Genomic DNA, 17,888 nt, shown 5'->3' with positions numbered 1-17,888 from the left:
AAGACCAGATGTCCAGATATTTGTACTAAGAAGTGTCTTTATTTTGCAAATGCTAGGAGGTCTCTCCCTTGTAGGAGGGAGCAGTCTTTTATATAGTCTTACAACACAGTAGAAAAACCCCAGGTAGAAGAGAGCGTGTTTTCCTTGTGCTAGATGTTGATGTCAGTGGGGTAATGTGGGGCAGTAAGCCAGGACTAGAAAACAGGATACACCTGTGGCTATCAGCTGGCAAACAACTCAGAGACCCTGTGGGGGCTAGGCCCCAACACAGTGAAGGCTCTGGAACTCAGCAGGCAACTAAGAATCCATCTTCGAATTTGGGGAGTCAACTCTCTCCCTCACTCTACCGGGCTCATATATTGGATAGAGTCCCCTTGAAGACCTGCCAGAGAGTGCCAAGAGGTTTTTTTTTAATTAGTTCTTACTTAAATTAAAAGCAATCTTATTTAACATACCAATCCCAGTTCCCTTTCCCTCCTGTCCTCCCATGCTCCCCACCAAGCCCCCATTCCATCCTCATCTACTTCCCAGGGAGGGTGAGGCCTTCCATGGGGAATCATCAAAGACTGACATATCATTTGGGGCAGAATCTAGGCACTCCCCCGAGTATCTAGGCTGAGAGAGTATCCCTCCATAGGGAAAGGGCTCCCAAAACTCATTCATACACTAGGGATAAACACTAGTTCCACTGCCAGAGGCCCCATAGACTGCCCAAGCCCCCCAACTGACACCTACATTCAGGGGGTCTGATTCCATCCTATGCTGGTTCCCCAGCTGTCTGACTGGGGTCAGTGAACTCCCTCTTGCTCAGGTCAGCTGTTTCTGAGGGTTTCCCCAGCATGGTCTTAGCCCCTTTGCTCATCACTCCTCCTCTCTACATGTGGATTCCAGGAGTTCGGCTCAGTGCTTAGCTATGGGAGTCTGCTTCTGCTTCCATCAGCTACTGTAGGATGAAGGCTCTAGGATGGCATATAAGGCAGTCATCAATCTCATTATAGAGGAAGGGCATTTAAGGTATCCTCTCCACTATTGCTTAGATTCTTAGTTAGGGTCATCCTTGTGAATACCTGGACATTTCCCTAGTGCCAGATTTCTCTTTAAACCTATAATGGCTCCCTCTATTGAGGTATCTCTTTCTTTGCTCTCCTTCTCTGTTCTTCTCCCAACTCAACCTTCCTGATCCCTCGTATTCTCCTCCCCCTCTCCTTCTCCCCTTCTCCCCTTCTCCCCTTCTCTTTCTCCTATTTCCCTCCCGCTGTGCTCCCAGTTTGCTCAGGAGATCTTGTCCCTTTCTACTTCTTAGGAGTCCATGTATATCTCTCCTGGTTTTCTAGCTTCTCTGAGGTTGTGGATTGTAAGCTGGTTATCCTTTGCTCTATGTTGAATATCCACGTGTGAGTGAGTGCACACCATGTTTGTCTTTCTATATCTGGGTTACCTCACTCCGAATGGTTTCCTCTAGTAACATCCATACAGAGGGCTGATCTCCAAAATATGCAAAGAACTCAAGAAGGTAGTCACCAAAATAGCAAATAATCCAATTAAAAGTGGGGTGCATAACTAAATAGAGAATTCTCACTAGAGCATTTTCAAATGATTGAAAGACAATAAAGAAATTGCTCAACATCTTTAGCCATCAGGGAAACGCAAATAAAAACAACTCTAAGATACCATCTTACAACTGCCAGAATGGCTAAAATCAAAATCCCCAGTGTCATTTTATGCTGGAGAGGATGTGGAGAAAGGGAAACACTCCTCCACTGCTGGTGGGAGTAACTGTACAAAGCCACTTTAGAAATCAGTATGGAGATTCCTCAGAAAAATGGGAATCAGTCTACCACCAGACCCAGAAATTCCACTCTTAGGTATATACCCAAAAGATGCACATTCATACAACAAGGATGTCTGTTCCACTATGTTCATAGCAGCATTATTTGTAATAGCCAGATTCTGGAAGCAACCTAGATGCCCCACAACTGAAGATTGGATATAGAAAATGTGATACATTTACCCAATGGAGTACTACTCAGCGGAAAAATACAAGAGTTTTATTAAAGAAAAATAAAATGAGAATTTAGCACAACCTTGGTACCGAGCTAACAGGCTGAGGACCTCTTACAGTACCGCTGCAATGCAACAAAGCCACCACCAGAGGGCACGGAAGGACCTGAAGTCAGGTCCAGTTCCAGGGGCTCATTTCCATGATCCGGCAGGCCAGAACCATGTTAAATGGTGGTTCTGTGTTGCCGGACTCTGAGTTACAAGGTCAAGGGCCCATGCAGCCCTTTTTGTGGATTTGGGCAGTAATCCCGGTTGTGATTATGCATCACTGCGCGGGTCTTGTCTTTCACGTCTCGACACGCCCATTTTGGCGGGTGGACTACAGTAGGGTCACTCCCTGCTCTTGGCTGCCATAGGCCTGGGCAAGGGGTGGAAGAGGGCGTGGCCTACTGCAGTCTGCAGTCCGCTGCGGTACCCATCCCCTCTGCAGATGGACTTTGTCCCTGCTGTCGCCTGGTCCGGGCCTATTTAGATCGCAGACACCAGAGGCAGCTGCAGCCGGGCAGGTTGGGTGGCATTCTGCAGCATTACGTGCTACCCCGGTGACCTGGGAGGTCACTGGCTTTCCTAGTCCTGCGCCAAGCGACCGGCAGAGACATGAATTACTCACGGTTTCTCACCGCAACCAGTATTGCCAGAAAGCCTTCCCCCATCAGAGCTACAGGTGAAAACCAAAGTCCGCGCCTCCCCTTGTTTGCAAGAGTGGCCTTTTCTCCTCAGAAGCTCTGCGCGGTGCACAAGGGCGGTCACCGCTGGCTGCAAGTGTGAAGACAATCTGTGAGCATTAGTTGAAGGAGGAATAGATACGTTTTGAACTTGGGCTGAGGCAAGGCAAGGCAAGGCAGTGAGTACTTTTCGCTGGGGTGTCAGAGGAGCTGAGGCAGAGGGAAAGCTCAGCTGCCAGCCATAGGGCACAACCCTGCAAGGCGGCTGTAGGGAAAGGCCCTGCAGGAAAGGTGGGCGAGCAGGGGTGTGGAGGGAAGGGCCTGGTTAAGTGGGAGCCAGAGGTGGAGCCGGTGGAGCCGGGACACACAGGTAGGTAATGAAGTAAGTGAAGAAAGTCCTTCTGCCATTGTGGCCCTTTGCTTGATTCTAGAACCCTCTCCGGTTTTCTTGACCATCCCCATTTTTCCATCCCTCCACAAGTGAGGAAGTCTAGAAAAAGTTAGTTTGCATTTATTTTAGACTAGCATTCTATCTTAGCGCAGTAGGCCACTATGTCAGCCTAGCATGAGCAGGTAATTTAATAAATAGCAAGAATGTTCTTCTGTCGGTTCTGGAGGCTGGGAAGTCCCACATCAGGTACCCAATCAGGGCAGTTCCAAATAGCTTCTCATTGCAGCTCGGCCACTTTCATGAGAACACCAATTCCATTTCTGAGGGCAGAGTTATCATGATCTAATCCCATCTTTGTCGTTTTGAGTACTAGATTCTAACTTAGGAACTGGTCAGAGACATACAAGCTACAGCACATTCTACCACTAGAAGTTGTAAAACATGATAGTTGATGGTAATGCATAATGAATTGTCTGTTAAACTTCAGTAGACATATTCTTTCTTCTTTTTCGTGTTTATCATAGCTGACATAATGGCCAAGGCACCAAGATCCCTCATTTCTCTGGCTCCTGGATCTCCAAACCCAAACATGTTCCCCTTTAAGACGGCTACTTTCACTGTGGAAAATGGAAACACCATCCAGTTTAAAGAAGAAACAATCAAAAGAGCCCTTCAGTACTCTCCAAGCTACGGGTAAGCTATCAATAGATGATAGAATTCTATTAGCTCATTGTCATACCCCATTGGTAAAGTGACTTAGTCCTTTTGTTAAAGGGGAGTACAATGACTGGGAAAATTTGGAGAAGAAATTTTCAAATACTAAAAAGCAAAATCAGTACTAAATGCAAATGACTAGGGAAGCCAGAGGAAAAGCTTTAGAAGAAGGTACCACTTGAGCCGAGTGGGACACTAAAAAGAAAAGAATGCCAAGTGAAGCAGGATAGTGGAAAAAGAGAGAAAATGGATAAAACAGAGGACAACAATGATGTTTCTCTTTAAGAACTAAATGTGGATTTTTTTATTGACAATAGATTCTTTTCTCATACAATGTATCCTGATTACAGTTTCCTCTCCATCCACTCCTCCCAGTTCCTCCCCACATCCCCTCCCTTCCTAATCCACTCCCTCATCCACCAAAAAAGGATTCTAAGTGATAACAAACATGACAAAATAAAGAATAAGTCAAAAACTTTCATGTTTGGACACAGCAACCCAACAGGAAGAATCGCAAGAGCAGGCTCAAGAGTCAGAGACCCACTCATTCTCATAATCAGGGATCCCATAAAACACTAAACTAACAGCTAGAGTACATGTGCAGAGGACCTGGTGCCGACCCACGTAGGTCCCGTGCTTCCTGCTTCAGTCTTTGTGAGTTCGGATGTGCCTTGCTTAGTTGATTCAGAGCGCCTTGTTCTCCTGGTGTCCTCCAGCCCCTCTGACTCTTACCATCTTTCCACTTTTCTCATGAGATTCCCTGGGCTCTGCAGGGAGGAATTTGATGGAGATCTCCAATTTAGACTCTCTCTCTCTCTCTACATAATGTCGGTCTGTGGGTCCCTGCATCTGTTCCCATCTGCTGCAGGCAGAACCCTCTCTGATGATGACTGGATAAGGCACTCATCTATGAGTCTAGCAGAACATCATTAGGAATCATTTCAATGGTTTATTTGTTTGTTTTTTGTTAAGAGAAGGTTTCCTTGAGAGGAGCCTTCCCGCCCGCCTGGTTCCAGATCTGCATCAGTCCCAAATAAACACACAGGAGGATATATGAATTATGAAGCTGTTGGCCTTGCTTGTCTCTTACTGGCTAGCTCTACTTTAAGTAATTACCCCATAATTGTTAATCTAAGTATGTCTCTTACCGGAGAGTAGTTCCGGGTTTCCTACCCCCATGGCGTTACATGTTGACTCTCTTGTGTTTCTCCTACCCAGAATCCTCCTGGACTCCTAGTCCCTCCTATCTAGATTCCCTATTGGCCAGACAGTACTTTATTGACAAATGCACAGGCAAATAACAGGACTTCCCCAACAGTTTGTTGCTTTGGTTTTACCCTAGGACTTTAGGCTATCTAGTCTCTGGGTCTTGATTACCTAAGCAGTGTCAGTTATGTGTTCCTTCTCATGGAGTGAACCATAAGTCAAATCAGACATTGGTTGGACACTCCCACAAATTCTGTGCTTCTGTTGGCCTAGCATATCTTACAGGCTGCACAGGTGGTAGGTCAAAGGTTTTGTGCCTAAGCTGATGTTCACATTTCTCTTACAGTAGCCTGCAGACTACCTTCCCACACCAAAGAGACTAGAACATAGGCATGAAGGCTCCATGTAGGCACCAACTCCACTTTTCCATGTCCAGTGAACTTTGTGGGTATTGTCACCTGCTGTCAGTTTGCAGAGAGCGACCCTTTGTTTTAGCAACAGCCTTGGTCGTTCCAGGATTTCCATGAGACCCCTGTGGCCAACAACTCAATTGAATGCAGCCAAATCCTGCCACTGGAAGCCTCACTTGGCAACAAGAGATGATCTGTGGAAACCAATTGGATCGCCTTCATAGATTTCAGGAAGCTTCCTCTGCAGTAGGATTCCACATCAACCCCCAAATGCCCCACAATTCCAGTCATCTCTTCCAAACTTTCTCCCTCCATCCCATACTCCTACCTGATCCCTCCCAATCCCATCCCCACCCACCTCTAATCCACCAATAAAATCTACTTAATTTCCCCTTCCAAGGGAGACCCATGTATCCTTCCAGACCATTCTTCTTTACCTAACCTGGGTCTATAGATTATAGCTTGGTTATTATTTACTTAACTGCTAATATCCACTTATAAGTAAAATACCTACCTATATGCCATATTTGTCTTTCTGGGTCTGGGTTACCTCACTCAGAATGATTTTTTCTAATCCCATCCATTTGCATGTGAATTTCATGATGGCATATTTTAGCAGCTGAGTAATACTCCATTGTGTTAATGTACCTCATTTTCTTTACCCATTCTTCTGCTGAGGGACGTCTAGGTTGTTTCCAGTTTCTGGCTATTATGAAAAGAGCATCAGTGAACACAGTTGAGCAAGTGACCTTCTGGTAGGATGGAACATCCTTTAGGGTATATGCCCAGGAGTGTTATAGCCAGGTCTTGAAGAAGATGGATTCCCAACTTTCTGAAGAACCTGCATATTGATTTTCTATAGTGGCTGTACAAATTTGCACTCCCACCAGATATGGAGGAGTGTTCCCCTTGCTCCACATCCTCACTAGCATGAGCTGTAACTTGTGTTATTGATCTTAACCATTCTGACAGGTATAAAATAGAATCTCAAAGTAGTTTTGGTGGCTGAAGATATTGAGCATTTCTTTAAATGTTTCTAATCTATTTTAGATTCCTCTACTGAGAATTCTCTACTTAGATCTGTGCCTCATTTTTAATTGGATTATTTAGTTTTTTGATATCTAGTTTCTTATTTATATATTTTGGACATCAGTTCTCTATTGGATGTGTGGAATTGGTAAAATCTTTTTCCATTCTTTAGGCAGCCACTCATTTGTTTGTGGTTTCCAGGACACCTGTAAAGGATATATTCATTTCCTCCTTCAGTAACTTTATCATCTTCATATAGTTGGTTTTAAGGTCTTTTTCTCGTGCTTCAGCTATGATGGGATATTCAGGGACTGTTGTGATAGGATAGCTGGGCTCTAGTGGAGATATACTGTCCTGGCTGTTATTGATTGTATTTTTATGCTGGTGTATGGGCGTCTGGGTTTGAGATGCATATAGGTCTAGGCGCTGACTTCTGGGTTTGTCTTTGTTGGGTGGGTTTTTTGTTCCTTGGTTTCTGTTTCCTTTCTGGATTTTCAGAGAGTGTGATGGCTGTGTATTGCCTGTTTTGCTGGCCTGCTCATCTGGTGTGTTCACAGGGAATGGCTGCTGGTGTTGGAGGCTGGGATGCAGTGATGAGTGGAGGAAGGGTAGTCGGGAAGGGCTGGTCTGTAGGGTCTACAATATGTGGGCAGAGGGGAAGGAAGGCTGCAGCTGGTGATCTGTCTCAGGACTAGGGAAGAAACTGAAGGACTGAGTCCGGGGTAACTGAGAGAACAGAGGAGGTCTGCAGGCAGCTTACCTGGTTTTCTGGCAGGCACCGTGGTGTTTCCTGTTAGGCACGCACAAATGCATTGCTTCCATAGGTTCAAATGTCTAACTGCTGGCAGACAAACTGAACCATATATCTTAAGACTTCTTTTAGCTGGGCTTCTCCCACTGATGAAGTTTAATTTATTAATTCTTTATGTAATTGTTTATTAAATGTATTTGTGGTCAGTTATAGCAGACTATCCATCACCTCAAAGCCAGCCTGAGCACACAGTCATACAAACAAACAAAAATCCTCTGTGTTTAAAGAGTTTGTTGAAATCATGCTATTAATGTGCACATGAACTGTGGAAACATATAGATAGTTTATAGTAATCTTCCTACTCTAACAAAGACTCTACTATGTAATGAAAGTCCTGGGGGAAACAAGCCTTCAGGCTTCCACGTAAGTAGATTCAAGCTCGGCACATGGATTAAGTGTCCAGCTTTATGTGAATTTCTGGCTGATTGAATTTACGAGAATCTCTTAATGTCTCACTCTATTGCCTCATTTTTTAAGTGAGAGTACTGAAACTGCTGAAAGGCATTTGAGGGATTGTTAAATTGAATGTATAATGAGTTTGATATTAAGTCACTATTTCTTCTCTGTCTACTATTTCTATGATTATTATGACCATAAATTGTGAAATGCATTGTATGCCTTAGAATTCCAGAACTTCTGTCGTGGCTAAAACAGTTGCAAATAAAATTGCACAATCCCCCCACTGTCCACTACCCACCCACTCAAGGACAGATGGATATCTGCATCACATCCGGCTGCCAGGATGGTCTCTGTAAGGTAAGAAAGGAGGGAGAAAGAAGGTTTTGTGTAGAATCAAGCACACTCCTAAATGTGATCATCTCCCACATACTAACTATAAGGGGATCATGCTTTGTGGGCTACTAGTAGGCATTTTTCTCTTCACCTAGGATAATAAGTGGGAAATTCAAAGTCAAAAATAGCAAGCGGATGGAAGGGGTGGGACAAGGGGGAACATTAATGATAGACAAAGGCCAGGTACAAAAGCTTTGGGTTAATCAATTGATATCAGAAGTCAAAAGAACCTGTTATTTTTGTGTTTAGTAAAAGAATTAGCTACAGTGTAGATTTCCGCTAGCAGAGGTATCTTTGTGAGTCTACGGACTGAGACTTAGGAATTCTCTCAAATAAGTGATTTTCATTGGAAAGCAGGCTGTGACCTTTCCTTGTGGAAAGGGACAGGAGATTGTTTCTTCATTGTCTGTTACAATTCCAGTCATATCAAAAAAGGAAGTTAGTATAGGGGCTTTATTAAAGACAGCATGACGATAATTTGGCTTAATATTTCTTACATGTGTTCCATGGTAGCTAGTTTGTGCTTGGACTTGAACCCTTTTTTTAAAGATTTTTTTTTGTATTTAAATTAGAAACAAGCTTGCTTCACATGTCAATCCTACCTCCTTCTCCCTCCCCTCCTCCTCTGCCCCTCCACTGGCCCCTTCAACTCTCCCCACCCAATCCCCACTCCGTTCCCCAGAGAGGGTGAGGCCCCCCCCATGGGGGATCTCCAGAGTCTGTCATTTCCTTCTGGGCAGGGCCTAGGCCCTCCCCCAAGAGTCCAGGCTGAAAGAACATCCCTCACTGTAGGATGGGCACCCAAAGTCCATTTGTATGCCAAGGATAAATACTGATCTAATACCCAAGGCCCTATAGATTGCCTAGGCCTCCTCACTGACACATACATTCAGGGGGTCTGAGAGCACCCACTTGTTCAGGTCAGCTGTTTCTGTGGGTTAAACCAGCCCAGTCTTGGCCCCTTTGCTCATCAGTCCTCCCTCTCTGTCACTGGGTGTTTAGCTGTGGGTGTCTGCCTCTGTTTCCACCAGTCACTGGATGAAGGTTCTAGGATGGCATATAAGGAAGTCAAGTCGTCAAACTCATTATAAGGGAGGGGCATTTAAAGTAGCCTCTCCACTATTGCTTAGTTTGCCAGTTGGTGTCATCCTTGTAGATCTCTGGAAATCTCGCTAGTGCCAGATCTCTTCTCAAACCTATAATGATTCCCTCTATTATGGTATCTCTCATCCTGGTCTCCTCTATTCTTCCCCCGACTCAACCTTCCACGTCCTCCCCTCCTCTTCTCCCCCTCTCTCCCTGCCCCTGCCTTCCCTATCCCTATGCTCCCAATCTGTTCAGAACATCTTGCCTCATTCCCCTTCTCTAGGGTACCATGCTTATTTCTCTTAGGTTCTTTCCTGTTTCCCAGACTCTCTGGCAGAGGGATTGTAGGCTGGCACTCCCCTGATCCATGTCTAAAATCCATATATGAGTGAGTACATACCATGTTTGTCTTTTTGTGACTGGGTTACCTCACTCAAGACGAATCCTTCTTTTTTAAAAAGCAAATGAACTTCATGTGTGCCAGGCTAGGTTAAGAATAGATTTCTTTTATATTTCTCCTAAAGCTATTTTCTTTTCTAATTTATTCTTTGAGAATTTTATAAATGAATGCAATGATATGTGGTCATTCCCACCCCATATTTCCTCCCTCCAATTCTCTTGAACCCACAAACACATCTTCCTCCCAAGTTCACATTCTCTTCTTTTTATAGTAACTTGCTAACTCCAGTTAATGCTTTCTGTACATGCATGGCTGTGTATCCATGTATTGGAGCATGGGCAACCACCAGTGACAAAATCCACCAGAAGAATGGTCCTCTCTCCCCAGCATATCTCAACTACCCCTAGCTCCTCAGTTAGCTAGGTGAGCCCTTGAGAGTTCCTGCCCCTTCTCATCTCCATCCTCAAAGATGAGGAAAAACTCCCCTTTCAGGTGGGACATTTGGCGTCTGAAGTCCCCCTACTTGTGGAAAATTTGCATTTATTGTTGAGACACACAGCAGTCACTCCGCTGTTTCGCTTGGTGATAGGATATCTTGTGAAGGCCTCTGAGTCCATTAGGAACTTTTGGGAGGAGTGTGTTTTCTATAAGATGTCAAAAGTTCAGAACGAAAAATTGAGCACCAGGCCAAATTGGAGAAAAAAGGTTAAGTCGTCTGGCTCAGTTGAAAATAGCTCTATTCTTATTGTGATATATAAGCTGTTAAACTGACAGGGAGAAAGACTTGAGACAGGGACTGTGATATCACATAAGGTAGGGAGGAATTGTTCTATGGCTTGTGTACAATTGAGTCATGATAGACCCACACATATGTACCAGAAAAACTTTTGTCTCCGACGAATGACATCTGGAGTCTTCACACAGTCCACACCACCAAACCTTGTCACCCTTAACTGCTAAATACTGTTTAGCAGTACTGACCACTCCTCCTTTTTCAACACTCCAACTCCCTCAGCTTGTGGTCTCGTCTGTCGGATTTGTGAGTCCTCCCTTACCTCATCCTCCTGGGCTTAGCTCTGATTTCCTGGCATCACACCTCAGTCCTTGAGTGTATCTGCATGCTGCATGTGAGTTTGGGCACACCCATGTGACAAAGCACATGCCCAAAACTTCCGAGCTCTTCCCAAATGCATTTGTCCGTTGGTCTACCTCACACTATAGCAGGATGTTTAAGGCAGGAAAAAAAAGCTAAACTAAACAACTCATGTCGATTACATACAGGCTACTTTTGGGTCCTGTGTTCAAGTGATTGATACTAAAAATCTTCAGCTCTTCTCCCTCAGCCCCTTATAGACCATAAACATGACCCATTGGTTTTCATTTCCTAAATACTTCTCAAGCCTTCCTACAGTGCACCCTCTTTAGCTCAGACTACCTGTGTTTATCCCTAGGGCCACATCAGTGATTCCCAAACAGTCCTCCAAAGGTCTCCCTCTTCTCTTACTATTTTATACTTTTGTTAGAAGTTATCTTCCTAACTGCCTGTCTGATAATGTGGCTCCTAATATTTTCTCTGTCCCTTCCAAAGTCCTTAATCAACTCTGTGGCCTGAATGATCTCGTAGTATAGTCTCTTTTGACCACACCTGCCTATTCTCTCTCTCTCTCTCTCTCTCTCTCTCTCTCTCTCTCTCTCTCTCTCTCTCTCTCTCTCTCTCTCTCTCTCTCTCTCTCTCTCTCTCTCTCTCCTGCCTCTTCACATTCCACCTCGAGTCCCAGAAGTCTCCCAGTTTACCAAAAGGTACCAGCTGTCATTTACCCCTACATACACCAGGACATCACTTCCTTGATGAAGTCTTACCTACGTTCTCTGAGTAATTAAGTCCTGCAATGGCATGTCCAGGATGTAGGGCACCTGACCCTAACAGTACTGACCATGGATTTGGCCTCTCGATTGAGATAATTATCTGATTAGTGTCTAGCTCTCCCAGAGGATCAGCTACCTCATGACAATAGGAACCTGGTCATTTTGCAAGGATTTTGTCTCTAGTGCTCTTCCCTGACCTGATTCATAGTCAATATCTAACATAGTCAACATTTTCCAAAAAGCAATAAAAGGAACAGATGAATTTTAGGAGCCAGACCAGTTATGTTCTTCTTCATTTTACCCTACAATAGAGGTCAACAAACTGCTGGACAGCAGAATCCAGACCATCAGGGAAGTTGGTAAATAAAGTTTAATTGCCACCAGATACTCTCGTTTACTTACACATGGGCTGCTCTCTTGCTATGGAGGCAGAGATGAGCAGCTGCAACAGAAACACTATGGTTCACACAATGGTTATTACCTAGCCCTTAAAAAAGCTTCCCACTCTCCCTTTAGATTCTGGGAGCACAAGAGAAAAGATGTTCTGGGTATAGGAGCTATTCTATCCAAGCTAACCTATGCTTCTTTTGTCAGGTGTTTGAAATGCTCATCAATCCTGGAGACACTGTCCTCATAAATGAACCTTTGTATACCGGAGCCCTTTATGCTGTAAGTACATGTTTTTACAAAACAGCAAGTCTCTTACAGCCCTTTAGAATGTCTGTCACCTCAAAAACACTTTTAAGAGAAGAGTTCTTCCTTTGCAACAAAACTTAATAGTGTCCTGTGTTCAAAATGTGTGTGGTTTATTACCATCTGAACATCCATTTGGTCCTCAACCTGTCTCTCTCAGTAAAGTCACTCTCGTTACAATTTAACATGATGCTTGATGTTGTGTGGCAGCTGAATTCTGAGTACATGCTATGTTATTAATTATATTAACGTCAAAACACTAAGGTCAAAGCTGATGCTTTGAAAGCAAAAATTGTGTCGTTTCTTTTTTAAGAAAAGCAGTTTTGGGGACTGGGTGGAAGTTTCAGGGATTAAAATGTTGGCTCATTTTGGCTTATGCAAGGAGACGACAAGAGTTCAGATGTCCAAAATCCAAGTAAATTCTGGTGGGAGTGAGGCCTATCTGTATTCCAGACACAGAAGGTGGAGCCTGGGAATCCCCCAAGCAGGCTGGGTGTCTAGAGTAGCTATGTGTCTGGATTTGATTGAGAGAGCCTGACTTAAAGAATAATGTGGAAGATCAGTAGAGGATGGTTCCCTAACATCAGCCTTGGGTCTTATACATGCAACACACACACACACACACACACATACACACACACACACACACACAGAGAGAGAGAGAAAGAGAGAGAGAGAGAGACAGAGAGACAGAGAGAGAGACAGAGAGACATAGAAGTAGACCAAGTCCCCCCCCCAAAAAAAAGGTGCTCTCTCTACTAAATTGCTTTTAGAGAGTCTTTGGTTTCCTAAAGTTTGATGAAGTTGAAGTTGTCTGGAAGCCTGTGCATACATTTGGTGACTCACTCTCAACAGCAATAAACTGCTACCACCACATGGTCATACAGCTATATCTACAGCATCATGATATGTTTTGAACATCCAGGATAGGAGCTGCGAGAAAGACAAAGGGGAGTTGAGGGGTAGATAAAAGTTTTAGTTTAAAAATAAAGCTTAAGTAAATGAAATTATTTTGACTAAATATATTTAATTTCATCTGGGTATTTTTTGGATCATACTATCAAGTTAACTTAAGCTGTGGCTGTCTTTCAGACAAAGGTGTTGGTGTTTATGTGTGAGTGTGCTGTGAAGCCATTTGTGATTTGTGGAACTTCAAATACTGTGCAGCACATATAAGAGCTGTTACCTTTCTATTTGTAGACTTACAATACACTTTGGTTTTTTAAAAGCTATATCCTGTAAATGTGCTTACATTTCCAAACAAGATTGGATTTTCTGCTGTCTTCTTTGAACTCACAGCAATATGAGGATATAAACAAACAAAAGACAAGGCCTGTCCACTAAAAATTATAATTAGCATCTTCATATGTATTCCATAGGTTCCTAAAAGGTGTATGTGACACACTGAACGTGCCCTGTTTCTTCTCTACAAAGGAAAGGAGCATACACCAAAATTATACCGTCTGAAAGCCATGTCCAATTTCTAAATCTTACACATCAAATGTGACTTGACTTACAAAATCTCGCTTTTTCCTTTCCAAGTGCCTAAGTACAGCCGTGTTACATGTCAAATCACTATGACTCTAAACAAATGCAGTGTAGTCAGGAGTTCCTACTCCAGTGACACTGCAGGGAGACAGCAGCCTGCAGGAAAAGGGGTATTATCTGCCTCACCACTGACAACTCGGTTGGCCAGGGCATCCCATTTTAGGATGGCTATGTCCACACACTGGGACAAACAGGGGGGTGCAACAAGAACTAACAGAGAATTCACAAAAGTCCGGCGGTACAAGGAATGGTTCTAGGATCTGTGGCAGTTTTCCCATCAAAGAAGCATAGGAAATCTCCCCGTCTTATAGGACAATTAGATCCACCTGTCCATGCTGTTGGGCTGGTAGAACTGAGAAATGAAAATAGACTCTTTTCTCACACACTGTATCTTGATTATAGTTTCCCCCTCCTTCTCCTCTTCCCAATTTCTTCCTACCTCCCCTCCCCTCCAGGTCGACTTTCTTTCTGTCTCTCATTAGAAGAGAAAAATATTTTCTAAGAAATAGCCAAACATGACCAAATAATGCGTAATAATATGAAGCAAAAACTTTCATATTGAAGTTGGACACAGAAAAGAGTCCCAAGAGCAGGCATAAGAGTCAGATACTCACTCATCCCCAGTCAGGAATCCCATAAAAATATTAAGCTAAGAGGAGCCAGGGAGTCCAGGTAAGCAGCTGTTCTTGTGGCAGCATCAGGTAAACAGGCCATCTTCTGGGCCTGTATTCCAGAGCCTGCTGATCGCCTGGGAACTGCACAGAGCTTCCAATCCCGGCGGGAGCCAAGAACCCTAGACTCCAGGTCTTCTCTCCCACCAACGAGACCAGGAAACCAGAGGAGCCAGGGAGACCAAGGGAGCAGCTGTTCTGGCCCCAGGATCAGGTACAACAGGATCCAGCAAAGGGTCCAGGGGACCAGGTGGGAAGCTAAGTGCCCCAGATTCCTGTTCTTCTTCTCCACCCAAGGGACCAGAACGAGGACAAGGAATAGAAGAACCACCAGATTATTGGGCTTGCTAGCACCCACCAAAAGGGAACTCTGGTCCCCAGACCAGTAAGGGGCTCTTTCTGCACCCACTAGACGAAGAGATGGGAAAGAGACAATACAAAAACACAGTCAGCAACAGAAAAACAAATATGACACCACCAGATTCTAGAGACTCCACACCAGCAAGACCCCAACATTCCAATGCGAACGAAGCAGAAGAGAACGACCTTAAAACCACTTTCATGAAAATGATAGAGGCCCTAAAAGAGGATATAGGAAAGAAAAAACAAACCAAAAAATGCAAGAATTGGAAGAAAAAAACAAACCAAAAAAGGCAGAAAATGGAAGAAGAAATGAAGCAAAAAATGCAGGAATTGGAAGAAGAAACATACCAAAAAAGGCAGGAAATGGAAGAAGAAACAAAGCAAAAAATGCAAGAAATGGTAGAAAAAACAAAGCAAAAAATGAAAGAAATGGATGAAGAAACAAACCAAAAAAGGTAGGAAATGGAAGAAGAAACAAAGCAAAAAAATGCAAGAAATGGAACAAAAAGCAAACGAAAAAATGCAAGAAATGGAAGAAAGAACAAACCAAAAAATTCATAAAAGGCAACAAATGGACGAAAAGATAAACCGAAAATTGCAAGAAGCAATGCAAACTCTGCAAGGGTTGAAAACTGAAATAGAGACAATAAAAAACACAATCTGACGAAAGGCAGAAAATAGAAAAGCTGGGCAAACAGTCAGGTACTACCGATACAAGCATTACCAACAGAATAGAAGAGATGGAAGAGAATCTCAAGTATTGAAGATACACTAGAGAAATGGATTCATCAACCAAAGAAAATCTTAAGTCCAACAAATCCTTAACACAAAACATCCGGGAAATATGGGACACCATGAAAAAACCAAACCTAAGAATAATAGGTATAGAAGAAGAGAAGAAAACCACCTCAAAGGGACAGAAGACATATTCAACAAAATCATAGAAGAAAACTTTCCCAACCTTAAGAAAGATATGCCAATGAAGGTACAAGAAGCTTACAGAACATTAAATAGAGTGGACCACAAAAAAAAATCCCCTTGCCACATAATAATCAAGACCCCAAATATACAGAATAAAGAAAGAATAGTAAGAGCAGCTAAGGAAAAAGTTCAAGTAACATATAAAGGCAGACCTATCAGAATTGAACCTGACTTCTCCATGGAAACTCTGAAAGCCAGAAGGTCCTGGATAGATATTCTACCAACACTAAGAGACCATAGATGCCAGCCCAGACTACTATACCTGGCAAAGCTCTCAATCACTATAGACGGAGAAAACAAGATATTCCATGACAAAACTAGATTCAAGCAATACGTATCCACTAACCCAGCCCTACAGAAAATTTTGGAAGGAAAACTCCAACCCAAGGAAGCTAACTACAACCAGAAAAACATAGGCATTAGAGAATCACTCTCTACCAACAGCCAAAAGAACAAAGGGGTGAAATTCCACACATAATTCCACCAACAACAACCATTGCAAATCGAAGAAGGATGAGAAATCAATGGTCATTAATATCCCTCAACATTAATGGCCTTAACTCACCCATAAAAAGACACGGGCTAGCAGAATGGATTCGAAGACAGAACCCTTCCTTCTGCTGCATACAAGAAACACACCTGACCCTCAAAGACAGACATTGCCTGAAGTTAAAGGTTGGGAAAATTTTTTCAATCAAATGGACCCAAGAAACAAGCAGGGGTAGCAATCCTAATATCTAACAAACTAGACTTTAAAATAAAATCAATCAAAAGAGATGAAGGAGGTCATTACATACTCATCACAGGTGAAACCCACCAAGATGAAGTGTCTATTCTGAACATCTATGCCCCAAATACAGAGGCATCCACATTTGTAAAAGAAACCTTATTAGAACTTAAATCACATCTAAAGCCCCACACAGTTATAGTGGGAGATTTCAACACACCACTCTCAACACTAGACAGGAATACCAGACAGAAACTCAACAAAGAAGCAAAGAGTCTAATAGAAGTAATGACCCAACTGGGATTAACAGACAACTATAGAACATTTCATCCACATAAAAAAGAATATACCTTCTTCAAACCACCACATGGAACCTTCTCAAAAATAGACCACACACTTGGCAACATATCAAACCTCAGCAGCTACAAAAAAAAATTGGAATAACTCCATGCATCTTATCAGACCACCATGCTTTAAAATTAGAATTCAACAACAACACAAATAGCAGAAAACCTACAAACTCATGGAAATTGAATAATGCTCAACTGCACCATTCCTAGGTCAAAGAAGAAATAAAAAAAGAAATTAAACTCTTCCTCGAATTCAATGATAATGAAGACACAACATACCTAAACCTATGGGACACTTTGAAAGCAGTGCTACGGGGGGAAGTTCATAGCACTAAGTGCCCACATGAAGAAACTGGAGAATAGCTGTACTAGAGAATTAACAGCACAGCTGAAAGCTCTAGAACACAAAGAAGCAAACTCCCCCAGGAGGAGTAGACGCCAGGAAATAATCACATTGAGGGCTGAAATCAATAAAGTAGAAACTAGGAAAATAATACAAAGAGTCAATGCAACGAAGAGTTGGTTCTTTGAGAAAATCAACAAGATAGACAAACCTTTGTCCAAACTTACCAAACAGCAGAGAGTGAACATGCAAATTAACAAAATCAGAAATGAAATGGGGGACATAACAACAGACTCTGAGGAAATCCAGAGAATCATCAGGTCATACTTTGAAAACCTGTACTCCACAAAATTTGAAAATTTAAAGGAAATGGACGACTTCCTGGATAGCTATCACTTGCCAAAACTAAATCAAAAACAGATAAGCAATTTAAATAGACCTATAACCCCTATGGAAATAGAAGCAGTCATCAAAAGTCTCCCAACCAAAAAAAGTCCAGGTCCAGATGGCCTCAGTGCAGAATTCTACCAGAAATTCAAAGAACAGCTTATACCAATTCTTCTCAAAATATTCCACACAATAGAAGCAGAAGGGTCTTTGCCAAACTCTTTCTATGAGGCTTCAATAACCTTGATCCCCAAACCTCACAAAGACACAACTAAGAAAGAGAACTTCAGACCAATATCCCTCATCAACATTGATGCAAAAGTACTCAATAAAATACTGGCAAATCGGATCCAAGAACACATCAAAACAATCATTCACCACGATCAAGTAGGTT

The 17,888-nt window shown here is 42.9% G+C and overlaps 1 protein-coding gene across 2 annotated transcripts in view; it reads left to right on the top strand.

Annotated features, from left to right (window-relative positions):
* The first annotated feature begins 2,268 nt into the window (after positions 1-2,268).
* Positions 2,269-17,888, top strand: part of Aadat (aminoadipate aminotransferase) — a 33,666-nt gene continuing 18,046 nt past the window's right edge. Inside the window, exons 1-4 of one of the 2 annotated variants that reach the window (XM_013117192.3) lie at positions 2,269-2,725; positions 3,642-3,810; positions 7,911-8,043; positions 12,026-12,100. In XM_013117192.3, coding sequence (XP_012972646.1) covers positions 2,659-2,725; positions 3,642-3,810; positions 7,911-8,043; positions 12,026-12,100 — 444 coding nt within the window. In that variant the 5' untranslated portion in view covers positions 2,269-2,658. The remainder of the gene's footprint in view (positions 2,726-3,641; positions 3,811-7,910; positions 8,044-12,025; positions 12,101-17,888) is intronic. The other variant, XM_005075158.4, reaches the window with a different exon arrangement.

The sequence above is a fragment of the Mesocricetus auratus genome, unplaced genomic scaffold (assembly GCF_017639785.1).
Source record: "Mesocricetus auratus isolate SY011 unplaced genomic scaffold, BCM_Maur_2.0 Super-Scaffold_6731, whole genome shotgun sequence".
NCBI classification, from domain to species: Eukaryota; Metazoa; Chordata; class Mammalia; order Rodentia; family Cricetidae; genus Mesocricetus; species Mesocricetus auratus.
This window is presented reverse-complemented; position numbering and strand designations above follow the sequence as displayed.